This window comes from Triturus cristatus, chromosome 1_2, assembly GCF_964204655.1.
Source record: "Triturus cristatus chromosome 1_2, aTriCri1.1, whole genome shotgun sequence".
Taxonomy (NCBI): Eukaryota; Metazoa; Chordata; class Amphibia; order Caudata; family Salamandridae; genus Triturus; species Triturus cristatus.
The window spans coordinates 267,444,769-267,470,084 of record NC_140580.1 but is presented as its reverse complement, the minus strand read 5'-3'; the positions used below and the strand labels follow the sequence as shown (position 1 = coordinate 267,470,084).

General features: G+C 48.7%; 1 protein-coding gene across 41 annotated transcripts in view; it reads left to right on the top strand.

The window, feature by feature from the left end:
• Window positions 1-25,316, top strand: part of SORBS1 (sorbin and SH3 domain containing 1) — a 1,103,390-nt gene that overhangs the window by 398,732 nt on the left and 679,342 nt on the right. For 9 of the 41 annotated variants that reach the window (XM_085603615.1, XM_085603612.1, XM_085603605.1 and 6 more), the window contains exon 1: window positions 14,415-14,649. The exons of 7 other annotated variants lie outside the window; for them this stretch is intronic. In XM_085603615.1, coding sequence (XP_085459741.1) covers window positions 14,618-14,649 — 32 coding nt within the window. In that variant the 5' untranslated portion in view covers window positions 14,415-14,617. Of the gene's footprint in view, window positions 1-14,360; window positions 14,650-25,316 lie in introns of those variants that run through there. 25 more of the 41 variants (XM_085603609.1, XM_085603598.1, XM_085603608.1 and 22 more) reach the window with 12 other exon arrangements.

Below are 25,316 nucleotides of genomic sequence, written 5' to 3'. Positions count from 1 at the left end.
TTGCAATCGGTCTACCATAATTTGCTCGGATCACGAGTTCAGCATCCAAATGGACTTGAATCCCCAGGTAGCGGACCGGATCAGATGTCCACTGCAAATGGTAATCTAACTGCGTGGGAGTCGGGCAAGGTGTCAACGGGAAAATCAAAGACTTATCCCAATTGATTTTCAACCCCGAAAGCCCTCCATATCGCAGCACCTCACGAATAACAGGGGAGAGATGTATTTCCGGGTTTCTAATGTACAAAAGCGTGTCATCCGCATAGGCTGACACTATCAAATTATAGTTAGGGAAGCGGAGGCCCCTATGGCCATGATATTTCCGCAGTGCTCTCAATAAGGGTTCAGCCGCTAGAGCATATAATAGCGGGGACAGGGGATATCTCTGTCTGGTGGCGTGAAATAAAAATGGGTTCAGAGACCATATCCCCAACATGGACTCGAGCTACCGGCGAATTATAGAGTACCGCAACCAACTGCAAAAAAAAGTCGCCAACCCCTACACGACGTAAAGAAACAACCACTCAATAGAATGAAAGGCCTTTTCGGCATCTAAGACCGCCGCAGCAGGGACATCCGGGCGGGTGTGCTGAAGTACTCCAAACAACGTCCAGAGCTTATGCGAGAGCGTACAGCCCTGAATGAATTGTCTGCTCAGGACCAATCAACTGTGGCAATAGAGGGGAGAGTCGGTTAGCTAGAATATTGGCAAAGATCTTAGTATCCACATTCAACACAGATAGCGGGCGATAGGAGGCACACTTCTGGGGGTCCTGATCTGGCTTCAATAAAGTAACGATCAGGGCCTCCCTCATGGTCTGTGGCATGACCCCATCGGCCCCAATCTCCTGGAACAGTATGGCCAAATGGGGAATCAACAGATCACTAAAGGCTTTATAGAATGCCACCGTGAGTCCATCCTGACCAGGAGCACTACCCGCCCTCATCGAGTTCAGCGCTAAACATATCTCCGAGTGCTCAATAGGATGCATCAAGAACTCCCTGTGCCAGTTTTGTAACCAAGGCAGCACAATATACTCCAGGTACTGTAGTATATCCTCCTCACTAGGGGAGAGCTTTGAGCTAGAGAGCTCTTGATAGAAATTCCGGAACTGATTAGCAATATCTATCGGATCTGTCCACGTCGAGCCATCAGCATCTGACAAAATTGGGACACCACTAGATTCCAGCTTGGGCTTAGCAATGGCTGCCAGAGCCGAACCCGGTCAATCCGCCTCTCCATATATTCTGGCTGTGGCATATTTGCCCATGTGTTGTACCTCGCTATCTGCCTCGGTGTTAAACTCGGCTATCATGGCTTTCAGGAGTTCGAGTAATTGTGGAGAGGGCTCACGTGTCAGTTCATCCTCCAAAGCAGCTATCCTGGTTTCTAAAAGTGCCAGCTTATCTCAAATTGAACGAAGTACTCCTGCATGTTTACTAATGGCTATGCCCCTAATATTAGCCTTAAATGATTCCCAAATGGTAGCAAAAGAATCTACTGAGCCAACATTGATCATGAAAAACTCCGAAATTGCCTCATTAAGTTCTGCTTTAAAAACTGTATCTAGTAGCGAATAGGGAGGGAACCACCATAAGAAGGGAGGGGGCCCTCGCGGAGGTATGTAAAGAATCAACAAAATAGGTGGGTGGTTGGAGAATGTACAAGCTAATACTGCACAATCCTGAACTGTGGGCATTAAGGCTTGTGAGAAGAACCAGTAGTCTATGCGTGTGTGTATCTCATGGGGTGCCGAATAATGTGTAAACCCTCCTCTAGCATTCGAGCGAGCTCCCACTCATCCACCATTTGCAACTGTAAAGATATATCAACAATCGTTCTGGCAGCAGCCGATGGAGTTCTGATTGGACCCTTAGAGCGGTCTAGCATTGGGTCCAAAACACAGTTGAAATCCCCGCCCCACACCACAGATAGAGGAGAATGTGCCTTAACAGCCCGAAAAAGGGATTGATAGAACTGCGGATCATCATAATTCGGGCCATAGGAGTTCACTACAAGTAGGTCCGTAAAAGAATTGTGACAGCGGGTTATAACATATCTACCAGAAGGGTCCACATCACAACATTCAATCCTGAGCTTTGCGCTGGGGTTGACCTAGGTCAGAACGCCCCTGGAGTGAGAGGTGAAGCAAGCGGCATGGAAATCCGCCAAAATACGACTCCCCGTCAATAGACTGCAGCTCGGACGTAGGTGCGTCTCCTGCAGTTAAGCTATGTCCACCTCTTTTCTCTTTAAATAAGCCAGAATTTTGCGCACCTTTCAAGAGCTTCAAACCTTTCCTATGAACCATATTATTGTGTAATCAGCCTGTAGCATGAGTAAGTGTCGGTATAGTGCCCACCACCAAATGTCCATACCACCCCCCAGTTCAAAGAGCAAAAACAGCGACATGTGACCTGCAAAAAAGAAATATCGCATACACTCAAAATAAATCCCCACATTACCACCCACCTCCCACGCCATGCATATCCCAACTGTGCAGGGGCGACAAGCATCCCTCCGTGTACCAAAAACAACACAACATTCACATGTATATAAAAAAAACTCGAACATCAAGACCCAGGACATCAGCAACAACAGCGGGCAACGCTTTGGGGAGGATGTTACCCAGCGATCTCAAACTTCACTCGCCTCCACCATACCACCTTTAAGCATACAATAAAGCTTTGCTTTCAAAGGAGAAACTACTGAGGGGGATCCAGTCCATCTACATTACTACAGATACCCTTATTCTAGGGATACCGTACAGGACAACAGTACTGCAACTGTCAAAACCTTCCATCGTTAGTAAGTATACTCCCTCAGTAACCAGGGAGATCAGGGTAGCGTCAACACATTAAATGGTACTGCAAGGTACAAAATGAAAAACAATTTGATCCTCGTCCTCTGAACTAAATCGTTTTCATCAAGATTATGCAGCGAGGCGACACCACCGGCATCATCACCACGGTCTCTACTGCGTTTGCCAGCCACCTCCCAGGTTTTACGAGCCTTCTGCAGGGTCTGTGGATGCGAGAAAATTCTAGGTTTGCCATCGAAGAGCACTTTCAGCCACGCAGGATACAGTATAGCGTACTCGATGTGAAGGTCTCGCAACTTGCGCTTCAAGGGGACACATTGTCTCCGGGCTTCCTGCACCTTTATGGTAAAGTCAGGGAAGAGGTAGAGGGAAGAACCCTCATATTGCAATGTACCCAGTTCTCTCGCCCTACGTAGTGCTGCATCTCTGTCTCAGTAGTTGAGGAGCTTAGCTATAATGGGCTGTGGGAGAGCGCCAGGTTGAGGTCTTGGGCCCAGCGAATGGTGTGCCCTCTCTACCACAAACATAGCAGAGAAGGTTTCAGCCCCAAGCAGTGTTTTAAGAAGTTGTTCAATGAAGAGTTCCATGGTACCCGTAGCTGTTGATTCGGGTAGGCTCGTGATATGGAGATTACACCGTCTCGACCTCACTTCTAAATCTTCTGCCCTGTCCTGCAGCGCGACTAGGGCTTTCTCGACTTGTCGCTGGGCATTATTGGTGTCGGTTTGGGCTTCCTCTGTCTTGGCAATACGGTGTTCCGCCATGTCTAGGTGATCCGCATGTTTATCAACCCTTTTAGCCATCCTGTCTATCCTGTATGCCAGCATGTCAATCTTGGCATCTATAGCTGTTAGGCCGCGCTGCATGGATGCGATTATTTGTTTAATGTCACTCACAGGGTCATCAGTGGGGTTGTGTGAGTCGGCCATCGCTGAATCCGTCGCATCTTCATGCTGCTTCGATTTACGCTGCTCGAAGTTGAGCTTCGGTTGGGACCGGTTTGCCCATAGCAGCGCCGACGGTGTATGCGATCCCCACAGTGGGTGTATACCAAAGACCGTGCACCCCTGCTCACCAGATCAGGAGTTCCATGAGCTAGGAGGACAATGGGCACTGAGGGGGAAGGGCAGAGACGTGGTCAGCACTATCTCACAGCAGGTGTCACCAAAAAACAATGTCCGCCTCCCAGACAAACGGCAGCAATGACGCCAGCAGAACACGACCTCACAAACAGAGCCGCCAAGCCTCCACCCGCAGGCAGGAGCCCAATGCGAGAAGATTGACAATCTCGGCCCAAATGACAGCAGGATCTAGCGCCACATACCAGCTCGTATCCGGTATCCCAGAGTCTCAATGTCCCAAATCAATGCAGGCAACAGCAGGGGTCCAATTCACAGCCGATCGGCAGGGCCGCAGCTTAGGCAGCAGCGACGAGCCCGCCCAGCTTCAATCCCCCGCCAGGCCCACGGCCCACAACGCCCAGGAGTGCACAGCTCACCCTCCGATCCGCGGAATCAAGGATCGTGGCCACAGCACACCACGAAGCCGCGACACCTGCGAGTGAGCGCCGAAGATCCGCAGCACACCCTCCGATCATGGACGCGGCTGGCTCATACAGGGCACCGCAGCGCGCACGTCAGCCACGCTTCAAAGCCGCACGCGGATGCGAGAAGCGGTGGCCCAGTTCTCCAGATCCAGTGGCGCTAGGCAGGATTGGGTAGCCTCGGTAGGAACAGCAGGCAGCCTGGAACTTCTCAACGGGCTTTTCGCTTCCCTTTAGAGCTATAATAGCTGCAAATTATGCAGAATAGCAGCTGTGGACGGCAGAGCTCAATCACCGAGCGGCCATCTTGCAACTAGGCAAGCTCCTCCCAGTGATTTAGGGTAGGGCAGGGTAGTGTTGCTTATATCACACACTTTTACCAAGTGTATGTCTTTACCACGCATGCCTTTACGTTGTAATGGCACATTCGTGACAATGCATTGTAATGGTAGGTTGTTCTAAGCGTAGTACCGTAGTAATACCCGCATTGTAATGGCACGCGTGGTATTAACATGTGTAGTAACGTCATATATTCCTTTCGATATATTATTAGCAATATGTCTGTTTCAAATCTGTGGTGTCAAAACCCAGTCCTAAAAGAGTGTTCAATTAAATGCAAAGCGAAAAGATAAGGCTCATCCAATCAGAACACTGTGAGAGCAAACGGTGACATAGTGCCAATATCGGCAACAGTTATCACAACACACATAAGTACAGAAATAAAACACACGACACTGAATGTAAGTGGAGAAATATTGCTGCAGGTTTATTAGCATAATAAATATGCAAACACGGTGGGTTATCTTACGGGCGATCCCAGGGCAGGCCAGCCCCATGCCGCCTGCCCGTCTGATAAGCCTAGAGTCACCATGGCAACGCCAATTGGTGTATACCAAATGTTGGGAGGGTCCCCCCCTCCCATCCGTGGACCTCCAGTCCACATGCTTCACACGCCCCCCCGTGATGGGTGGGCGGAGCATACATGGCAGCCCCCGGTTGCTCAGACCCACAACCGCCTGTCGGTTAGCGGGGCGCCGTAGGTCTTCCAGTGGACACGCTAAAGATCCCTGGGTATCCTGGCTTAGCACCACACGGTGCTGCTGCATGCTACCCCTTGGTATGTGCAGACCCTGGATCGCCCTGTAACTCCTCCTGCAACACAAAGTGAAAATTGTTAGAAAAACCTGCCCCCCCCTTTGTCCCTCCGGGTGCCGGGTAAGCGGATGGGCGGGCAAGGCGAACGAGCGGACAAGAGGGCGAGGAGGGGGCGGGGACAGCATATGTACCCCCCTTTGCTCCTCCCCGCCGGAAGCAGCTACCTGTCTGGGGTCTCCCTTGGTCAAACCCAGGGACACGACCTCCCACCCCTGTGCCTTCCTGTGGCACTAAGGCGGCCGCCCTCAAGGGGGCGGGCCGCTGCGCAACCCCCCCCCCGGGCAGCCTTACATAGTGCCAATATCGGCAACAGTTATCACAACACACATAAGTACATAAATAAAACACACGACACTGAATGTAAGTGGAGAAATATTGCTGCAGGTTTATTAGCATAATAAATATGCAAACACGGTGGGTTATCTTACGGGCGATCCCAGGGCAGGCCAGCCCCATGCCGCCTGCCCGTCTGATAAGCCTAGAGTCACCATGGCAACGCCAATTGGTGTATACCAAATGTTGGGAGGGTCCCCCCCTCCCATCCGTGGACCTCCAGTCCACATGCTTCACACGCCCCCCCGTGATGGGTGGGCGGAGCATACATGGCAGCCCCCGGTTGCTCAGACCCACAACCGCCTGTCGGTTAGCGGGGCGCCGTAGGTCTTCCAGTGGACACGCTAAAGATCCCTGGGAATCCTGGCTTAGCACCACACGGTGCTGCTGCATGCTATACCCCTTGGTATGTGCAGACCCTGGATCGCCCTGTAACTCCTCCACAGCCTTGGGAGTGGCCACCGTCACTACCAGGGCCCCCCACCAAGGTAGACCTATGTACTTACAACCTGCTGCAGCCAAAGCTTCCCCTAGGTCTAGTCGGAGAACATCCATACCTAAACTAGAAAGGTGCCCTTCATCTCCCTCCAGGCACCCTGTGGACTTGGCGTGTATAAGACCATGCCTGATGAAGCCAAGACCTCTTTGCTCTGCGCCACTGCGCATGGCTCCCGGTAGGCCTTTATACCTACAGCATACCGGTACCGGGCTTCTCCCAGGTCCAGCCAAACAAGACTACGCCCAACCGGGCCGGCGGCCAGCGTGTACCAACAGGACGAATTCCCCCGTCCTTTTAAACTCTCCCATGGATTTGACTGTAATGACCTACACCAAAATGAGCGATGGTCCAAGGTTGCCTTTGCATGGCTACAGAACAATCCCTTTGACAAGACACTCCTGCCTGGCAGTGCCCATGCGGGAGGTGGTAAGAGATGACAAGCCCGCCTTGCTTCCTCTTTCACTCCGTTGGAGTACGCCCATCGCATTCCATCAGTCACCATCAACTGTAAGCCTTGCCCTCCCGAAGATTGCTAGTATACCAGGGAGGGACAGGTCAGGGTGACCACAGAGGAGAAAAACTTGTAAAATGCTTCTCTAATTGAATACTGGGAAAGCCACATGTTCTCCTGCGGAATAGAGCCCAAAAGTGTTACCCCGGTGTTTCCCTCGATCATATGGACCACACGCCCCTGTTGGAAGGCCACTTCCACAACCTGCATAGCTGCCAGCCAGTGCTGGAGGGCGGGAGAAGTTAACCGGAAACGATACTCGCATCAAGGTGCATGTTTCGTCAAACTCAAGGGCGGGCTACTAAGTGAGCAACCATGCTCCGCCCTAGTATCCGGTGCTATAGACGGTCCCCGACCCTGATGGAACAAAATGCAATTCCCTTGCTCCTGTTGAGCACGAACCCAGAAGCAATTGCTCACCATGGTTCAATACCTTTTCATTTCCTAGCTGAATGTTGACAAATCCATGTTCTGTAATGGCACTACTTCGCTGCCTGCACCCTTCTGCCAGTGCCTAAAAGACCTTTGTCATGCTGCTTGGCCTAATCAATCTTGCCCTGTTCTAGAAGCACCTGCTTCCGCCGTAGAGCAAACAACTCGCCAGTAACCCCAAACTGGCCCTGATGCGAGACAAACCGAGCCAAGGCACGACAGTGAGTGTACTAGCTAATAGCAGGTCTAACAGCGTCAACAGGCATCCTCAGCTTACAATAGGCGTGATGGAGAAAGGGTATCCAGTGAGAATCAAGATGACAGCTTCCCATCTGACCGACCGTGGTGGGACCCACTCCTGTAATTCTAGTACAATGTTCCCTGTTCACCTGTCACTGCCTGATGTACGTGACCTAGGAACATGATCCCCTTGCCTGGCGGCATGCCATTGAGACCAACATCCAGTCCCCGCTAAGTACCACTATCTGCCTACGCTACAATCTTGCCTGGCGTTCCTTCATGCCCAGGTATACCACGCGATGATTGCTCTCCTCCGTCCCTGACCCGACCACACCTAGAAGAACAAACACAGCGAGAGGAAGCAGCCTGTGACCTGCCCCACAACTCTACGAAATCCTCCTACCGAATGATGTGGGAGCCGTATATGGACCCCTAAGCTCCAAGGATTGGAGGGGGAGGACGGGCAGTCCTGACTGGAGATGTGAGTAAAGGAGGACATGCGTCCTGGGGTACCGATTGTTAGGGTGAAATGAGAGTACCTCTAGTACCTGACGCGTTTAGTACTAATACAGTAGTAACAACTCAAGAGCCCCCTGACTTCGAACAGCAGGGAGATTAAGGAAGGCTAAGCCCAGGCAGACACAGAAAGACCCACCACGTGGCTGGTGTGCCCAAAAACACCATCCTGCATCAAACCGACCCGCTGGAACGACAACAAGAGCCTAACGCTCTACACCCGCGGATGACCCAGGAAGTAACCAATCGGTTAACAATCGAGTAACTAACAACGGACATTCTTTCAGCATCTGAAGGGCTAGCCATTTCAGAAGTAAACTGGGACCCCAATGCCAGGCATCAGTGCAGGCCTCGGCCCCCGTGGTGTCTGTGATCATTGCCCACGTCCGTGTAAGCCATGGCCTGTGATGCATACTTTCTCCATGATCGCTGAAGCACCCACAAACCACCCTAGCTGTTCCTTGCCGTACATCCTACTCCGAAAATAATGCCAATGTGCGGCCAAATGCGGCCCCTCACTGCCTCACGCTACGTACTACCAAAGGACACTACCCAGAGGAGCACTCGAAGGCCAATCATAAATAATGTTGCCAGTGCTCCACACCAGCAGTTAATAACAGCCAGATAGAGAGCGCTACCTCTCGGTCACCTACAACCTGTGGCACCAGTCCTATGCTCGACCCACGGGAAAGGAGACAGAAATAGTGCTGTTTATGTGCTGAAGGATCATGGCGAGGGAGGCCGACTCCGCGAGCTGGAGCTCGACACGCCATGTATTAAACCATAATAGCTCTAGCGGACTTACCACGTCCGAGCGCCGCGCTTACATGGCAAACTTACATTACTCACTAATGCTCGGAGTGTTAGTGGACTCCTCTGAGTCTCTCTCTCTCTCTCTTCAATGGGGCCCGGCCCAAACTGGATGTGCGGCCACAGCAATACAGCTACCCAGAGTTGCCGGGCGGGCCGTCAGAAGACCAATTACTACCAAGAAACAGGAGGAGCCTGAAAGCACTGCACCTGAACCAGTGCTGTGCCTGAAAATTACACCGATATTAGAACCGATGCTACCTCCCTGCTTACGAAAACATAACAGAGGGGCCTAAGAACCAAATCACCAGTCCTTCGCTACACGCCTGGTATTCCCCTCGCAGCACTTCCCAAGCAGTAACCATTCTGTAATTACAGTGGCACGCCGACCCCCCACAGCCATCACCCAGAGGGGTATGGGAAAAACACTTGCCACTGCACGATTGTGTTACCCCAAGTGCGTAGAGCCTCGTTTAAACATGAGCAGCTGCAAAGGTATTCCTAGCTGAAACTAAGTGACAACAGGGGACTCGGACCAATGTATTCGGAAACTGAAGATGTAAGGTCTATCGAACATACCTCCTCACCTTTGCACGAGAGGAGAGCGGCGCAACCTCGCTGCCCGCCCCACATCTTCGCACGTTCAATCCCCAGTCCTGGTCGCCCGGTGCTAGCATGTGCTTACACCATTATCTGTTTGCTTAACGCCTTCTGCTACCCCTGGAGGATGTGGCTGTGAGGGACAATAATGCAGCTGGGTCGAGTAAAACCGCACCAAGAAAAGGCAAACCATGTGGCACCATACGGCCATCTAGTAATGGTATACTTCATTCTTTCCACATATTATTAAAACTTGGTATACTTTCTGGGCATAGGTTGCACTTCAATATTACCATGATACCCCTAGCCATGAAGTTAGCAGCCGGGCCGTTATGCCACACCCTTTGCCTGGCGGCCTACCTAATTTGTATCAAGGGCAAACCTATTAAAGACAAGAGCCTTCAGAGTCCAGGGTCTATAGAAAGATTGCCTCGTATGCTGTGGCAACTGGCGAATTTCCCCCCAAACAGTGTGTCACCCAAGGGAAACTCCAGCACCGCCCAGCAGCACTACACTCCTAGATATTGTTGGGCAATTACTCCATTATCTTTGGCTTAGTAAGGCGGTGCAAATATAAATTGAAGCTGGCCGTAATAACCGTATCACTAAGCAGGGATGACAACGGAGCGCTTTGTATAATCGTGGGTATTCCCTAATGCCCTATCCATTCTTCAATCTCCCGCTGTACTCGTTCTCTTACCGAGCGAGGTCTGCAGTATCCCCTGACCTCTAACTAGGAGATGGAAAGGAAGCATGTAACACAATGTGCACGTGCTGGCTCAGACCCAACCTACACCAGAGGTAACACAGGGGCCTTGCACCAGGTCTGCTGCTACTGAGGTTGGTGTCTTGAAGACGTCGCCATGCCTCCCGCTACGGTCTGGCCAGCTCCCCACTCCGGAAACGCCGGCTGACTTCACCGGAGCGTTCCACCCCATCTCGGCGTGTACTACATTAACCAAACATTCCTGCTTTATCATAAGCACTCAGTTACTAGGCCGACGGCGGAGCCAACATTAACCCCGACCGTGCCCCATGCCTGTCGTACCCACCTATGGGAGCGGCCTCCTAATGCCGGAAGTTCTCATTGCATACTCCCCCCCTCATACTAAAGCGGATTCATTTCAGCGTGGCCCCATGACCGTGTAACTGCCTGAAAACCAAAACTGACTGCCATTGCCGCGGACCACCATCTAGGGGGGCGTCCTCAGTATGCCTACAATCTAAATCGCTGCACACGCCTGCTGGAGCGGCCTCAATTAGCTGGGCACGAAACCGTTGAAATAAATCCTCCCAGGGTACTTCCGCGGGGATAGCACACACACACACCTCATTGATCGCAACATGCCAGCAATCCGTGCCGCCAATACCGCTACCCCCGCCTACAGGGCTGGTGCTACCCCGTGACGTTAAGCGTGCCTGACCCAATAGGGGACTGAATACCATACCCCAGCGGCGAGACTTCCGTGCCGTGCGCTAAACCATTGGAGTAATTCGTTATATGAACGAAGTTGCAAGGGAAATCAGTTGCAACGAGTTAAGTAATGCCTCTATTACAAAAGCTTTGCTGTACACTACCTCCTGCGGCACACAAGCGCCGATCGCACCCACACATCACGGTCACGAAATGCAAGCATCAAAAGTTGTTTTGTTTCGACACCCTTCTTGTCTGCACTAAAATCGCCATAGATTGCAGTGCTACACCCCATACAACGCCATAGGCATCACGCTGTGCTCCCACAACGCGTCCCCTTTCTCTCCGAAGCTCCTAATGAAAGCGACACCCCGCACCTATGATCGGTAATGGCACCAACATTCCAGGAAGATTCCCCCCACTGTCTTCGACCTACACCCTCACGCCTACTGTGCCCCCACCGCCATGAAAACGACACGCGGCTTCAGCTTGCTGGATGGCGTGCCCCAAGGGGCCGAAAGGGGGTCAATTGAACTTGCGCAAACTGGCAGAGTGGCAAAATATTGCGGGGGGACTCACCGCGAAAACCAAGCCGGCACCCACCAACGCGACGATGTCTGATGCACAGCGATGAATCCGACGCCAGACAACCAGGGCGAGACAAGCGGCAGTTGAAGACACCTTTGAAGCTAGCGCCCCATGCCTGAAGAGCAGCACTGTCCCATGCATGCAGTACAAGCCGCCTCACGCAATCTGCCTTAAAGACGCAAGGCCTATCACACCACGAGACTGGGGGAGGGGAGAAACCCCGCAGGGCAATCATCTCGCCCCCCCCCCCCCCAACACTGCACCAATCGAAAATACACCAACGAAGGTGGGAATCTAGCCCATGACCAGAGCACAATGCACTATAACAAATTCCTGCTCGTTCTCCTGGAAGAAGGTTAATCACACCAGATATCTTGCCAATTATGTGAGGCTTGCTAATTGCGAATGTCCCGAGCACGAATTCTCATACTCAACAACACTTTTTTTTTTTTTTTTTTGTTTGGAAATGGAGCTAAAGGATTGCGCAGAATATCGGCTGTTCGGCATTATCATCGTCCCTCGGTATGCAGCAAGTCCCGTGAGACCAGGTCTTGTGAGCTCAAAATTACCGTAAAAAACACTTATTTCCCCGGTCATAAATGAAGCACATTAGCTCTTAGGGGAGGAAAAGATTAAGTGAATCGCCCAGAATCACAGGATGGGAACGCGTCCCCGAGGCTCGAACCCCCGGTATCCTGCACCAGAATTGGCAACTTCCGTGGCTGCGTGAGTCTTTTAGCATGCACGCGCTCCAAATTACCGTTTAAAACACTTATTTCCCCGTCATAAATGACGCACATTAGCTCGTAGGGGAGGAAAGGATTAAGTGATTCGCCCAGAATCACAGGATGTGAACGCGTCCCCGAGGCTCGAAAAAACCCCGGATATTGCTCCCACACGCAATCGAAGCGTTATTGGGTATTCTACCTGTGTAACCAAATAAACTCACAGCGTACAAGCACTTGTGTAATTGTGCGAGTTAGGTCCGGTGTTATACCGTAATATTATGGCATCACTCCCTAGAATATTCGGTGAGAAGGAGTCCGCCTCCCGGACCACAGAAACCAGGAACCAGAATGAAGGGGGCCATATTACCTTCCATGAAAGGGGTAATGGTGCGCCCTTGGAGGGGCCTTGTACTAAAGCACTGCCTTTGCGGGCTTTATAAGATTCACGCGGTTGGACAAATAACGCTGGGGACGAGAACCTGAATTGTGCCTGGCGCGTAGAGGCTGTGAGGCCTTTATGATCGGTACTGATAAAGTCCGGTGAGATAAGTGAAAGCCTATTTCAGCCGACATCAGTATAACGTAATATACGGGGGGCGCCCATCCCCGGAGATAAGTGCGGACATCTCAGGACATCCTTACTGGTAGGCCATATAGTTTTAAGTTGCTCGTTGTCAGGAATCACGCACAAGTTCGAAATCTAGCCAAATTAACCCTATTGCAACACTAAATAATGTTCTAATAATGAATGCATTGCGGTGTGTATGCAGTTCTAGATGAACGTATGCAGCACACTGTTGAATTTAAGTCCTTAATTTTTAATTGCAAGTAACAAAAGGATGCCTCTTTTAAAAATAGCTACCAGCTGACCCACCTACACCCTACGCACTCTGTAATCCTCTTGGCACACGTTCTTTGCAGCAGGCACACCAACCCTCTGCACGAACCTCCCGGAAGTCAAAACCTCAACCATACAAAATCCCGCTCGCTCTCCAGGACGATAAAGAATCACACGAATTATCGACGTTAATGTGAGGCCCGGTAATTGTCGCGGAAATACGCAGCCTGTGCTGAACTGCTACACCCCGCCACCAAAATCCCCAGCAGGGGTAGTGCATGCGAGACGACCATACCAATAACACAACCTCCGAGCTACAAGTTCCACGACTCACCGCACACAGAAAGAGGCGCACCAGCCAGACCAGCGGGCCACCCCGTGGCACCTCGCCAGCAAACGATGGACGGCGAGCCTTGCCAAGGCGCGCGAGTCACGACCAGGCCCGGAGATACCAGCGACGAGACGACGCAAGCCCTTCAAGGCGAACGAGCGGACAAGAGGGCGAGGAGGGGGCGGGGACAGCATATGTACCCCCCTTTGCTCCTCCCCGCCGGAAGCAGCTACCTGTCTGGGGTCTCCCTTGGTCAAACCCAGGGACACGACCTCCCACCCCTGTGCCTTCCTGTGGCACTAAGGCGGCCGCCCTCAAGGGGGCGGGCCGCTGCGCAACCCCCCCCCCCCCCCCCCCCCCCGGGCAGCCTTACAGGGCGGAGAAAGGATAAACAATTGCTATAAGGAAAACAGATGGATTTGTTAGTCAAAAACTAGATCTCACCAATTGTTTTATGGAGGATTGGTGTCGCGTGTCCTTAGAAAGCCTAGTTGACTCGCCTTCATGCAAAGATGTATCCGGTTCCACCTTATCGCTATCGTGTTTATGTCGCCAGAGTCACATTTCTCCGTCTGTCAGGAAACGTGTCTTGGGCACTTTAACACATCGGTCTGTCCAATCAGAGGTGGTGGCGGCGCTGCAAGGCTGTAGGCATCTCCGTCGGTGTGTCATGCGGAGTATTTTCATGAGGGTCTGAGCGGTGCCGGCGGCAGGACCTCTTCTGTCTATTCTGGAAGTGTCCATTGAAACCGGAGCGCGACTGTTGATGGCTGCTGTACTAATGAACTTGTTCCTCTGAAAGTGACAGCTACTGTAGTGAGGAGGAGAGAAAAATGCTTACTTTTTACATTTAACATGCACGTGTTTCAGTGTGCTCGGATCGTCAGTGTTTGGTAACATTTGTTTCTAAATATCCTCACAGAACCGTTTCCGAGCTGCGCTCACTTTGGCGCCATTATTGAACCGAGTAGTGGCATCTGAAGCGTGTCTGCGGGATGTCAAACAGGAAGGAATGCCAGACGGCTAAAGGGGGGAGGTGGGTTGTGAAGAAGTCGGTGACAGTTACATGACTCGAAAACAACGCTAATTTAAGCGCTGATGTGGGGAGAGCACTATTTAAAGATTCCAAGGGGTGGGAGAGGCTCCTCAGAGCTCTTGTCGTCCTTCAGTGGATCTAACATTGGCGTGACGTCTCCTTTGTGTCCTCGTGGCCTGCATTGTGATATATCGTAAACACACAACTATTCGGCAGTGGGCATGGCGCGCTGGACTCAGATGGTCAATGAAAGGTAAGATTGGCAAACGTTATTTTGTCTGTCCCTTTACTCTAAAAATGGGCCTGTAGCTCCCGCGGTTATCGGTTTTCAGACTACTCCGTCTCTCAGGAACAAAGTGGCTTTTGTGTTAAACATTATATTTAGTTTGCGCTTTCACAGTACTTTCCAGGCGTTTCGCGAACACGGTAAAAGAAGAATGTGGCTGCTAGTGTGCAAATCTGGCCTTTTTTCATGCCTGTATTTTGGATTCTTCGAAGTGTGAAAGTTTAATGCATGCATGTAAATTTGTATTTTGTGAACAATGGTCTAAATAATAAAAAGCACACTCGCCTGAAAATGAGACCTGACTTCCAACTTGTAACTGTTGCATATGATGGTCATAAGCTAAACAAACATTCTGCCCACTAATCAAACATTCTGTCCACTAAATCTATAAACGTTTTACGGCCCCAACTGCTTTACAAAGATCTGTTTTCGGATTAAGTGGTTTTTTATTAGTCTCTGAAATTCAGGAGTGAATCGCAACAATCACTCATGAAAAAAACTTACATCGAATCTTACAGGTGTACGGGCTTCACGGAGGATTTTCTAAGAGTAGGTGTGTTAGGCACAAACAACACCAGAATATTCTGACCTCATTCATCAAGCATTTTCTGCAGATAAATTGTGACTTTTGTTTTACCCCAGGTTTACACCACCCTTTCCACTAGTAGACTATGTGAATCAGAAATCCCTTTAATAAGCATATTTTGCGTCTCAAAATTAATTGAGTATTTTATACCTACACCTGCTGTAAGACTGACCTATGTAGAGGAAAAGATTTTTGCACTAGGACTAAGGCACACTTACTCCTAGAAGAACATCTGTGGAACAAGCCCTCTATGTTTTAGTGATATTTGAAGAGCTCATCTGCTGGTCGATTGCTGTATGCCAATAGTATAGTGCAAATAATATGCAGATGTTTGGAGTGCAATGCTCAGTTTATTACCATGGTTGAGTGTGAGCAGGCCTAGGGTTCATGAGAGGTGAAGCTTGAGTAGGTCGTGCTACCCGTCTCTGTCTCTCAACAGTGGAAATTCTGCACCTCTGTTTCTATGGTTTATGCCATGTTGATTTTTCATGTGCAATAAATATAAACAAAAGTATGTACCCTTAACCAAAGCACAGGGGTGTAAATCCGAGCAACAAGACAGAATCACAGCAACTGGGCCTGGTGAGTAAATCCCTAGTGTTTTCATTTGCAAACTGGCCTGAGAATGGAATCTTTGAGAAAATAAGCTTTAGTTTCTCAAGTCAGTTAAGGCTGTGATTTAGTAATAACATGGAATGTGACATTTGCACTGTGGTAATAAATGTGTGAAACTGTGTACACTTCTTCCAAATAGCATGTGTTGTTGGGCTTGGCACAAATAGTATATATATGCAGATGTGCATATAGTAATTTCCTATTCATTACCATTGTTGGGTTAAAATGGTGGAGGTGCTGCCCTGCATATCAGTGTTGTAGGTGGTGCCATAGTATTCTGCAGTTCTTTTTGTCCGGTGCTGATGAAGCAAGGTCGTTGGATGGCCCTTGGGATGGTCTTGGAACTGGGAGAGGTTCACACCTGGTATCACCAGGGAGGGGGTGTGTAGAGTCACGAGGGAGCAGAGGCCATTCCAGTTCGGAGATAGTTGCATATGGAGTTGTGCCCCACACATCCAATAGTGATCCATCATGCTAGAGGTACGGCCCTGCATATTGGCGTTGTAGGTGATGCCATACTATTCTGCAGTTCTTTTTTTCCAATGCTGATGAAGCAATGTTGTTGGACGGCCCATGGGATGGTCTTGGAATTGGGAGAGGTTCACACCTCTTATCACCAGGGAGGGGGGGTGTAGAGTCACGAGGAAGCAGAGGCCATTCCAGTTCGGAGGTAGTTGCATATGGAGCTGGGCCCCACACATCCAATAGTGATCCATCATGCTAGAGGTACGGATCTGCATATTGGTGTTGTAGGTGTAGTGAGTGGTCTAGTTGTTCAATCCTGGGCACTATACAGTGGGGCGCTGCAGGAACGCGGCTGGCCTCGAGATAGTGCTGGCATTAGCACTTCTGCTCGCCTCTTGAGTAGACATTAGCGTCTTTGCACTGAAACTGTTTTGAACTGAAACTGCTATTTTAGTTGTAGGAACTGTCAGCTGTCCGCAGTGGAATTTTTAATTTATACAATCTGTACAGTTTGAATTTAAAGTGTGGTGTGGGAAGGCGGCAATTGAACCCTGAGTGGGCTACATCTAACGCTGGAACGAAGAGCCGCCATGTTAGATGAGTGAGCAGTCTAGTGTTCAATCCTGGGCACTATAAGGCGGGGCGCTGCACAAACGTGGCTGGCCATTAGACAGGGCTGACATTAGCACTTCTGCTCGCCTCTTGAGTAGACATTAGCGACTGCACTGGAACACTTTTTAACTGAAACTGCTATTTTAGTTGTAGGAACTGTCAGCTGTCCTTAGTGGAATTTTTTTTTTTTTTTTTTTTTTTTAAACCGTTTATTACAGAATCCAAAAAATATACAAAGATGGGCCTACAACCTTTAGGCCGGCCGCTAGCAAACAGAAGGAGCATGTATTACAGACAATAGAATGCACGCTGCGGCACAAGGGAATTCACAGGAGTTGAAAGAAGCGTTGGCAGCCACACCTTCCGGACCCCACATGACGGTTTCATTTTAATATAAATAACAACAAGAAAGATAAGTCCACAAGGCAACCCACAGTCGGAAACAACAGCATGTGCTCCCCTAGGGGGGGGACCCCACTGATTCATAGGAATATCGAGGGGGGGAATAGGTCAGGACGGGGACTAAGTAAACTCATTTCCCAGAACCGGGAAGACAAACAGGCTAAGGAGACGGCTTAGTGGAATTTTTAATTTATAAAATCTGCACCGTTTGAATTTGAAGTGTGGTGTGGGAGGGCGGGAATCGAACCCTGAGTGGGCTACATCTAACTCTGGAATGAAGAGCTGCCATCTTAGATGAGTGAGCGGTCTAGTTGTTCAATCCTGGGCACTATCAGGTGGGGCGCTGCACGGACACGCCGACGGCACGCCTAAGGCAAGCCCATCTGCACCCGTCAGTGTCCCGGAGGCGGCTGGAGCCGGCCATGCTGCCAGTTTGCATCTCAATCATGGCAAGCGATTGGGCTACAGTAGAGCAAGGTTACTTGACATCGGTAAGTGCGTGAGCTGCCGCTCCCACTCAGTTTTAGACCCTGATGCCAATATCCTCGCTTGTATGCATTGCAACTGGGCGGCCTCTACTCCTAACAGTGGCATCAATTCAGGGAGGGAGGTTAAGTGCATCCCGAGGCCCCAACCAGGTCCACAGCATTTGGAGGACGGTCAGCTAAAGGCCCTGCTCCACAATACCCGCTCCTTAAAAAAACATGATCTATATATTTATGATCTGCTGTTGGAAACACACCCTGATATAATGTTTCTAACTGAAACATGGCTTAATGAAGGCTCTAACCCCACTATTGCGAGTGCTATTCCTCCCGGCTACCAGATCATAAGGAAGGATTGGGTAGTGGGTATAGGCGGAGACGTTACTATAATAAAAAAAAAAAAACGTTCCCCTGCTCTTTAGCACCCACATAAGAGGTAGATGGAGCTGAAGACCTTGGTTTTCATTTCATAGTGTCTGCACATCAGTCTTTTGCTGGTGTACTATTCTATAGGCCCCCAGGCCCTGCCGGAAAGTTCATTGAGTCTATTAGTGACGTAACTTCACCCCTTGTCGCAAAATACAAGCATTGCTTGCTTGGTGCTAGGCGATTTTAACATTCATATGGACAAGCCAGCCTAGCAGGAGTCCATTAGGCTGCTAGAATCGCTAGACATTTTCACAATGTTCCCTCATGTACATCTCCCTACCCATGAACAGAGACATACTCTGGATCAGATTTTCTCAAATGTGAAAATAGAAACAGAAGCACCTCTTCCTCTAGTGTGGTCAGACCACTATCTCCTTGGTTTTGGAGTCTGTAAGGAGCCGAATTGCCCTAAATTTTACGGTAAGTCCCACCCCAGTAGTTTTAGACCTTTCCATCAGATTACCCCGGAAGCCATGAGTGACGCACTTAGTCAGCATCCGATTCCCTTCAGTGGCAACCTCGAGACGGATGTATTCTGCCTGGAGAATTGGCTACAGCTTCGCTCCAGGGAGCTTGCCCCCCGACCTCTCAGACAGTAAAATCCGCCTGAGCCTCTGCCCCCTGGTTTACAGAAGCTCTCAGAAAGAGCAAAAGTGCCTCTAAACGCCTTGAGAGGGCTTGACGGAAAAATTTCAATCCCTAGGATAAAATAATCTACAAACAGGCCTTTAAGGTCCATTATAATAAAATTCTTGAGGAAAAGAAATACTTCTCTTCCAAAATCGAGTCAGCGGGGAACTAAGGTAAAGAAATCTTTAAAATAGTAAGAGATTTTGTGTCCCAGTGTGCTGTTGACAGTCCGTTTACCCCCACCTGTGAATAGATTAGCCACCTTGCTTCTTATTACCATGGTAAAATCAAAATCATTCAAGACTCCTTCGAGGATGCATCCCTGGTCAAGGGAGTGACCAGAGGACCTCTCCCCCGTCAACCCTGCAACAGGTCCACCTCTCTCACAGTTTCCTCCAATTCCCTTGGAAAAATCTTTGGAGATAATGAAAGCCCTCAAGTCAGGCTCGCCCTCTGACCCATGCCCAGCTAAAGTGTTGGCATCTAGAGCAGGGATTATCAATCCAGATGCCAATTTGATCTTCAATGCCTCGCTGCAAAATGGGCAGGTGCCAGACAGATGGAAAAATGCTAAAATTCTCCCCTTCCTAAAAAAGCCTTCAGCCGACCCCTTGGTTGCCTCTAATTATAGGCCAATATCATTACTTCCCTTTTTTCCCAAAGCTTAAGAGAAATATGTGAATCTAGTCACCACAGAATATGTGGAGGTTAACCATGTGCTCCATCATAGTCAGTCTGGTTTTAGAGCAAATTTTAGTACAGAAACAGCCCTACTGGTAGTCTCTGAGGTCATTAAGGAGACATTAGATAAAGGAGGCAAAGCGGTGCTGATTCTGCTGGACCTCTCGCGGCCTTTAATACCATGCCCCATGGCCGGCTCCTGCAGAGATTTCAGGAGTGCGGCCTTGGCGGCACAGTACTCAAGTGGTTTTCTTCCTTTCTGATAGACCGACAGCAAACGATTTGTTCTCCTTCCTTTGCGGACCACATCCCACCATGAAGGTAGGGGTCCCTCAGGGTCAATCCTTAGCTCGATAATTTTCAATTTATATATGGCTCATCTAGCTGAGTTACTTGGCGCAACAAAAGTATCATACGCAGATGATACCCTAATGCTGTTTACATGCGACAAGGGCGCTGATTTTAGGGGGGACAAGATCAACATTTGTTTGACGCGGTGTTCTCCTGGCTAAGATTGAACCAATTAAAGTGCAATCCAGAAAATTTGGAGATCATTTTCTTTGGTCCTGCACCCAGTGATGTGTGGTGCCAATGGTGGCCTTTGGACATGTCCCCCCCCCCCCCCCCCCCCCGCAACCTCAGTAAGTACAGTCAAGAATTTAGGGGTCTAGCTAGATGATAATTTATCCATGAAACTCAGATCCCAAAAGTATCTGGTTCCTGTTTTGGCCTGTTAAAAATGCTAAAGAACTTTCTCCCCTTACGTCCGGTTACTCATAGGAAGACTGTAGTTCTGGCTCTGATTGTTTCGAGGCTGGATTACGTTAACGTCTTATACCTTGGCCTTCCAGAATATTTATTAAATCATCTTCAGGTGGTCCAGAATGCGGCGGCAGGGCGATTCTCATGTTAGGACCCAGAGCGTGATTTGCCACCCATTTGAAAGCCCTGCACTGGCTGCCAGTCCGTAAGAGAATTCGGGTCAAAGCTTTGGTTTTGGCTTTCAAAGCTCTACATGACACTGGTGCCTTCAATATTAGAAAAAGAGTTCAGCAATACATACCGTGTAGAACTCTGAGGTCCTCATCGCACCAGCAGGCGACTATCCCCATGTTTTCCTGCACCCGCATGGGTGGTCGCTCCTTCCAAGTGCAGACCTTCCATCTGTACAACTGCCTTCCATTGTCACTCAGATGGGCGCAGGATTTACTCACCTTCAGGCAGCGGCTGAAAACCTGGCTATTCCAGAAATAGCCAATAAGCCCTCGCTCCTTGCAGAGATAGTGTCAGCTTTCTGTCTCCAGGTCTCCCAGCGCCGGGGCACTCCGTTGAGTAGCTGTGCACTCTATAAGTACTAATTTACATTACATTACAGGTGATGCCATAGTATTCTGCAGTTCTTATTGTCCGGTGCTGATGAAGCAAGGTCGTTTGACGGCCCATGGGATGGTCTCGGAACTGGTAGAGGTTCACACCTGGTATCACCAGGGAGGGGGTGTGTAGAGTCACAAAGGAGCAGAGGGCATTTCAGTTCGGAGGTAGTTGCATATGGAGTTGTGCCCCACACATCCAATAGTGATCCATCATGCTGGAGGTACCGCCCTGCATATCGGCGTGGTAGGTGGTGATCTTGCAGTTGAGGTTGCTCCCCACCCTTACTGTCCTATTTCCTCTGAAACAAAGAGAAATCTGTTAATTCCATTTCTATTCTAGGGTGTGTAGTAATTCCTGTCCATGTATATCTCTGTATGTTTACATTCCATATTTCTTAACATTGGTCTATTATCCATGGCCGTATTAGGTACTAGAGCTTGGAACCTACTGCCTTTGCACCTGAGAACGTTAAAATCTGAAACACAGTATAGGAAGGCACTAAAGACTTGGATTTTCAGATCCTCAGATGAACTCTGTTTCTCTCTCTCATCTAAGAACTTTTGAGCTTCTTCTTACCTCCATACCAGCGCCAGGATGCTCCTTTCGGAGTAGCAGTTAGCGCTTAATAAATATCGCTTTTCATTTCATTCATTTAATTTCATTTTATCTAATCTTAGATGACCGTTTTTCTGGGTACCATCCCATTAGGATATTGCTCTACATGTGAACTTGGCACTACTGTACCATTTGCCATGGGCACATACTGATCCCGTAATGCTAAGACGTGGTCTGCTCTCACAATCAGGGGGTAGAGGGTTAACTAAATAGTTAATGCATTCAGAGGATGGTAAGACCTTTCAAAAATGCCTCGGTGTAATACCCCTTTCCCCACTCTGTTTGAGTCCTCTTTTGCTCTGCCTTCTTCATTCTTGATATCTCTTCCATTATCTCTTATTTTTCTGTCAGGACTTGAAGGACTTCAGTTGTGGTGTTAAAACTAGTTGTATTAACTCATACAGTTACAGGGCTGACATTGGTTGGAGATGTGATTTTATTCTGCATAAAAAGAGGTGCAGGAGACAGTGTGTAATATTTGGGGATACCACTTTAGGGAGATGCAATCTGTCCACTGCAGCAGCATGGGGGATGAGGAAACATACATAAAAACTGGTGTTGGACGTGGATGTGCCTATACTATGCATGTGGTGCTACCATATATTCTCAAAGAAGCAGTATGGAGAGGGTGATGGTTAGTAGCATTATCAACAGTACTGCGCATGCGTGTAATAGTTGATGTAGGATCAAAGGAATAAAAATGCACTAGGGCTAAGAATAGCAATATTAGTACACCGAGAAGGAAAAACAAACAAGAAATACATAACTTGAAAGAAGTATTGTCTATTGTTGGAACGATAGAGAGAGGCTTTACTCCTGTTGCTTCTCCTGTTCTCCCCTCTCTTTTTCTTGCTCAGTGTCCAAAGGGATGGATGGTACAGTTGGGGACAGGTGAATTGTACTGAGGTGAATCCATGGTTTGTGGCAATGGACTCTCATTGCAGTAGCTGCGCAGTCTGTTACAGGAAAGGGTCTTTGTAACTTATAGGTCTTTCACTTGCAAATGTTTCTCAATGTTAATTGTAGTTCCCAATGGCAAGCTACATGTATAACCTGTTTAGAGAAGAACTTTGCGGGTTTGTTAGATTAGACGTGCAGACAGACATTTCAGTTTGTACTACTTCCGGCACACTCTGAATCTGCAACTTATGTCTACTTTGTGGCACAGATATGTTCATTTTTACTCTCACTGTCACAGTCGGATGTGGGGGTCAAATGGTAATCTGGTCTTGAGGTGTTTCCTAAGATGATTAGTGCTAGTGAAAGATTTTTTAGGAGTCCGTCCTTAGAGATGATAAGTTGGAAAAGGTTTGTGCGCATTCCTAACAGGGGGGTGATGTGGGAGAGATATTACTGAGGACGTGGGTGCCAAAGTCAGACCTGGATCCTCTCAGGAACAACCTACTGTGGTATTTACCTCGCAGACCAGAAAATTAGCAGCAGACTTGACATCACAGTGGACACAGTGTCCGGCTTGTTAAGAATGGGCAGACTAAAACTATTAGATAACAATAATGATTGTCAATCATATCAATGTAGTCAATGTGCAGTTCCTTAAAGGGTCCTTGTGGTCAGGGTATTATGGAAGCTATTACCTTAAAGGTGGGGCTTGATGAATACTACTGGCACACAGTCTAGGTGTGTATGTACATTACAAATGAATCTTGGCATATTTAAAAGAACATGTCTCTGGTAGTGTGTAAAAGAAGATGTAGCTGGTTTATGGCTATCAGTAGCAATGCTTAGGGCATGACAGGTTTCCTTGTGGATATATTAAACCTGTTCGTATTGTGTGCATCCTCTAGCTTCCCACAACATTTTCTCATGCTCTGGGGCACTTTGTTGTATCTCTCTAAGGTGCAGGTAAGCTGTCTCAGTGTAATGTCTTGATGCATCCAAAGGATCCGATGGTGTTTATGTGTTACTAACTGTGGTGTGTGTGTCACTAAGGGGGCACTTTCCTGCATCTTTGGCTGCCCAATCAACTAGGGCATTTCCACAGGATACAAAATCCTGAGCACTAATGTGGGCTGTACACTTCACCACTGCGACTACATCTGGCAGTGTTAAGGCTTGTATCAAGTCCTCCAAGAGGGGACGGTCCATGACGGACTTCCATCAGACTTAAGGAATCTGCATCAGCTTCGCCTCATGATGCTAGAGTGCACTGTTGAGGTAGCATAGGCTGAGTCAGAGTTTACTGTTATTTTTTTTCCTTCCCCTGTTTGTGGGCTGCCACTAAAGGTACTAGTTCAGTAGCCTGGGCTGAATACTGGGGTGGCAAAGTTATCTGTTCTGTTATTTGTAGTGTGTCTGAATAGTCATGCTGCATCGCTCTGACCACCGCAGCACCTGTATGTCTTACTTTCATGTCCTAATCTATTGTAGAAAACCCATCTACAAAAATATGCATCACTACCTGGAAAAGGGTGTGCAAAAAAGGTAGCAAGATTGACTGTATGGCACTTAACTTATTTTGAGGGATGGTGATGATAATATTATTTCATAGCCTGATACTCTCTGTGTTATTAGTGTTGTTTTGGCTTTCTGAATGATCGCAAATACTGCATGTTCAGCATACAATGTCAGAGTTGCACCTACAACAATGGGGGCACTTTTCTTCACTGCACAGGCTGTCATTGCTAGTGCTTGTTCACGAGGGTCATTGCCTTTCATGACAGAATCAAGTGCGCTACAAAAATATGCAATTGGCTTGTGACCTAAAGGACACTTTTTGGTGAGGACAGCCATCATCATATTGCCATTACAATGGTAAGAAAGGAAACACTCTTTATTGTAGTCTGGTGTTCCTAATACTGGTGCTCCAAACAGTAGAGGATTCACTATGGCCACTCAAGGCAACAGCCACAGACAAACGGGAGGCAGCGGCTAGATTGCAAGAGGCCAGGGTGGTCTCCGGCTGGTGACCATCGTCAATACATACAGAAAGTTCACACAGAGGCAGACCAAGTAGGTACACTATTGGCTCATCTGATACTCCCAGATCTCTCTCCCACATCAATACTATCAGTGAATAGCCCGACACGAGGAATGGTGGACACACAACAAGAGATAAATACAGCATTTAGAGACTTTTACATGGAATTATATACAGCACATCCAAACCCTCGCCCCACAGAGCTGTTAGAATTCCTTCGTAGGGTGCACCTGCCTTGTGTGCAAGATGCAGACAGAGAAGACCGGTCTGCACCTTAGAACGACAAATCAAATGAGAGGGGCCCTGAAGGAACTGGCACATAATAAAACACCAGAATCCGATGGACTCCCAGTAGAGTTCTACTGTGCATATTCGTGTTAGTTGATCCTGCCAATGCTACGGTAATGCTTGAAAATCAAGCCTTCATGTTCTTACTAATCTGTATGAGAGATGTTGCAAGTCTGATGTGACAGGGATGTTATTCTTTATTCTGGGCATGCCAAGCTATTTCGTCCGTCAATGCTTGCAGCCACACTCATTAATGGTAACAATGAGATTGCAATTATTCCATATTTACCAGGCCATCATATACTCATTCTCTTATCTAAAATGTTCTTCCCTAGCCTTGTCGACTCTCTTGGGAACCTTTATCAAGCAGGCAAGGGATATCTTAAAGGATGGTGTATGAAGATTGAGACTAGATGCAGCATCATAGAGTTAGCACAGTTGCAATAACGATGGCATGTTCAGCCAGACCTGTTCTTTTGTATATAAAGAACAACACTTTGTTAGCACCATACAT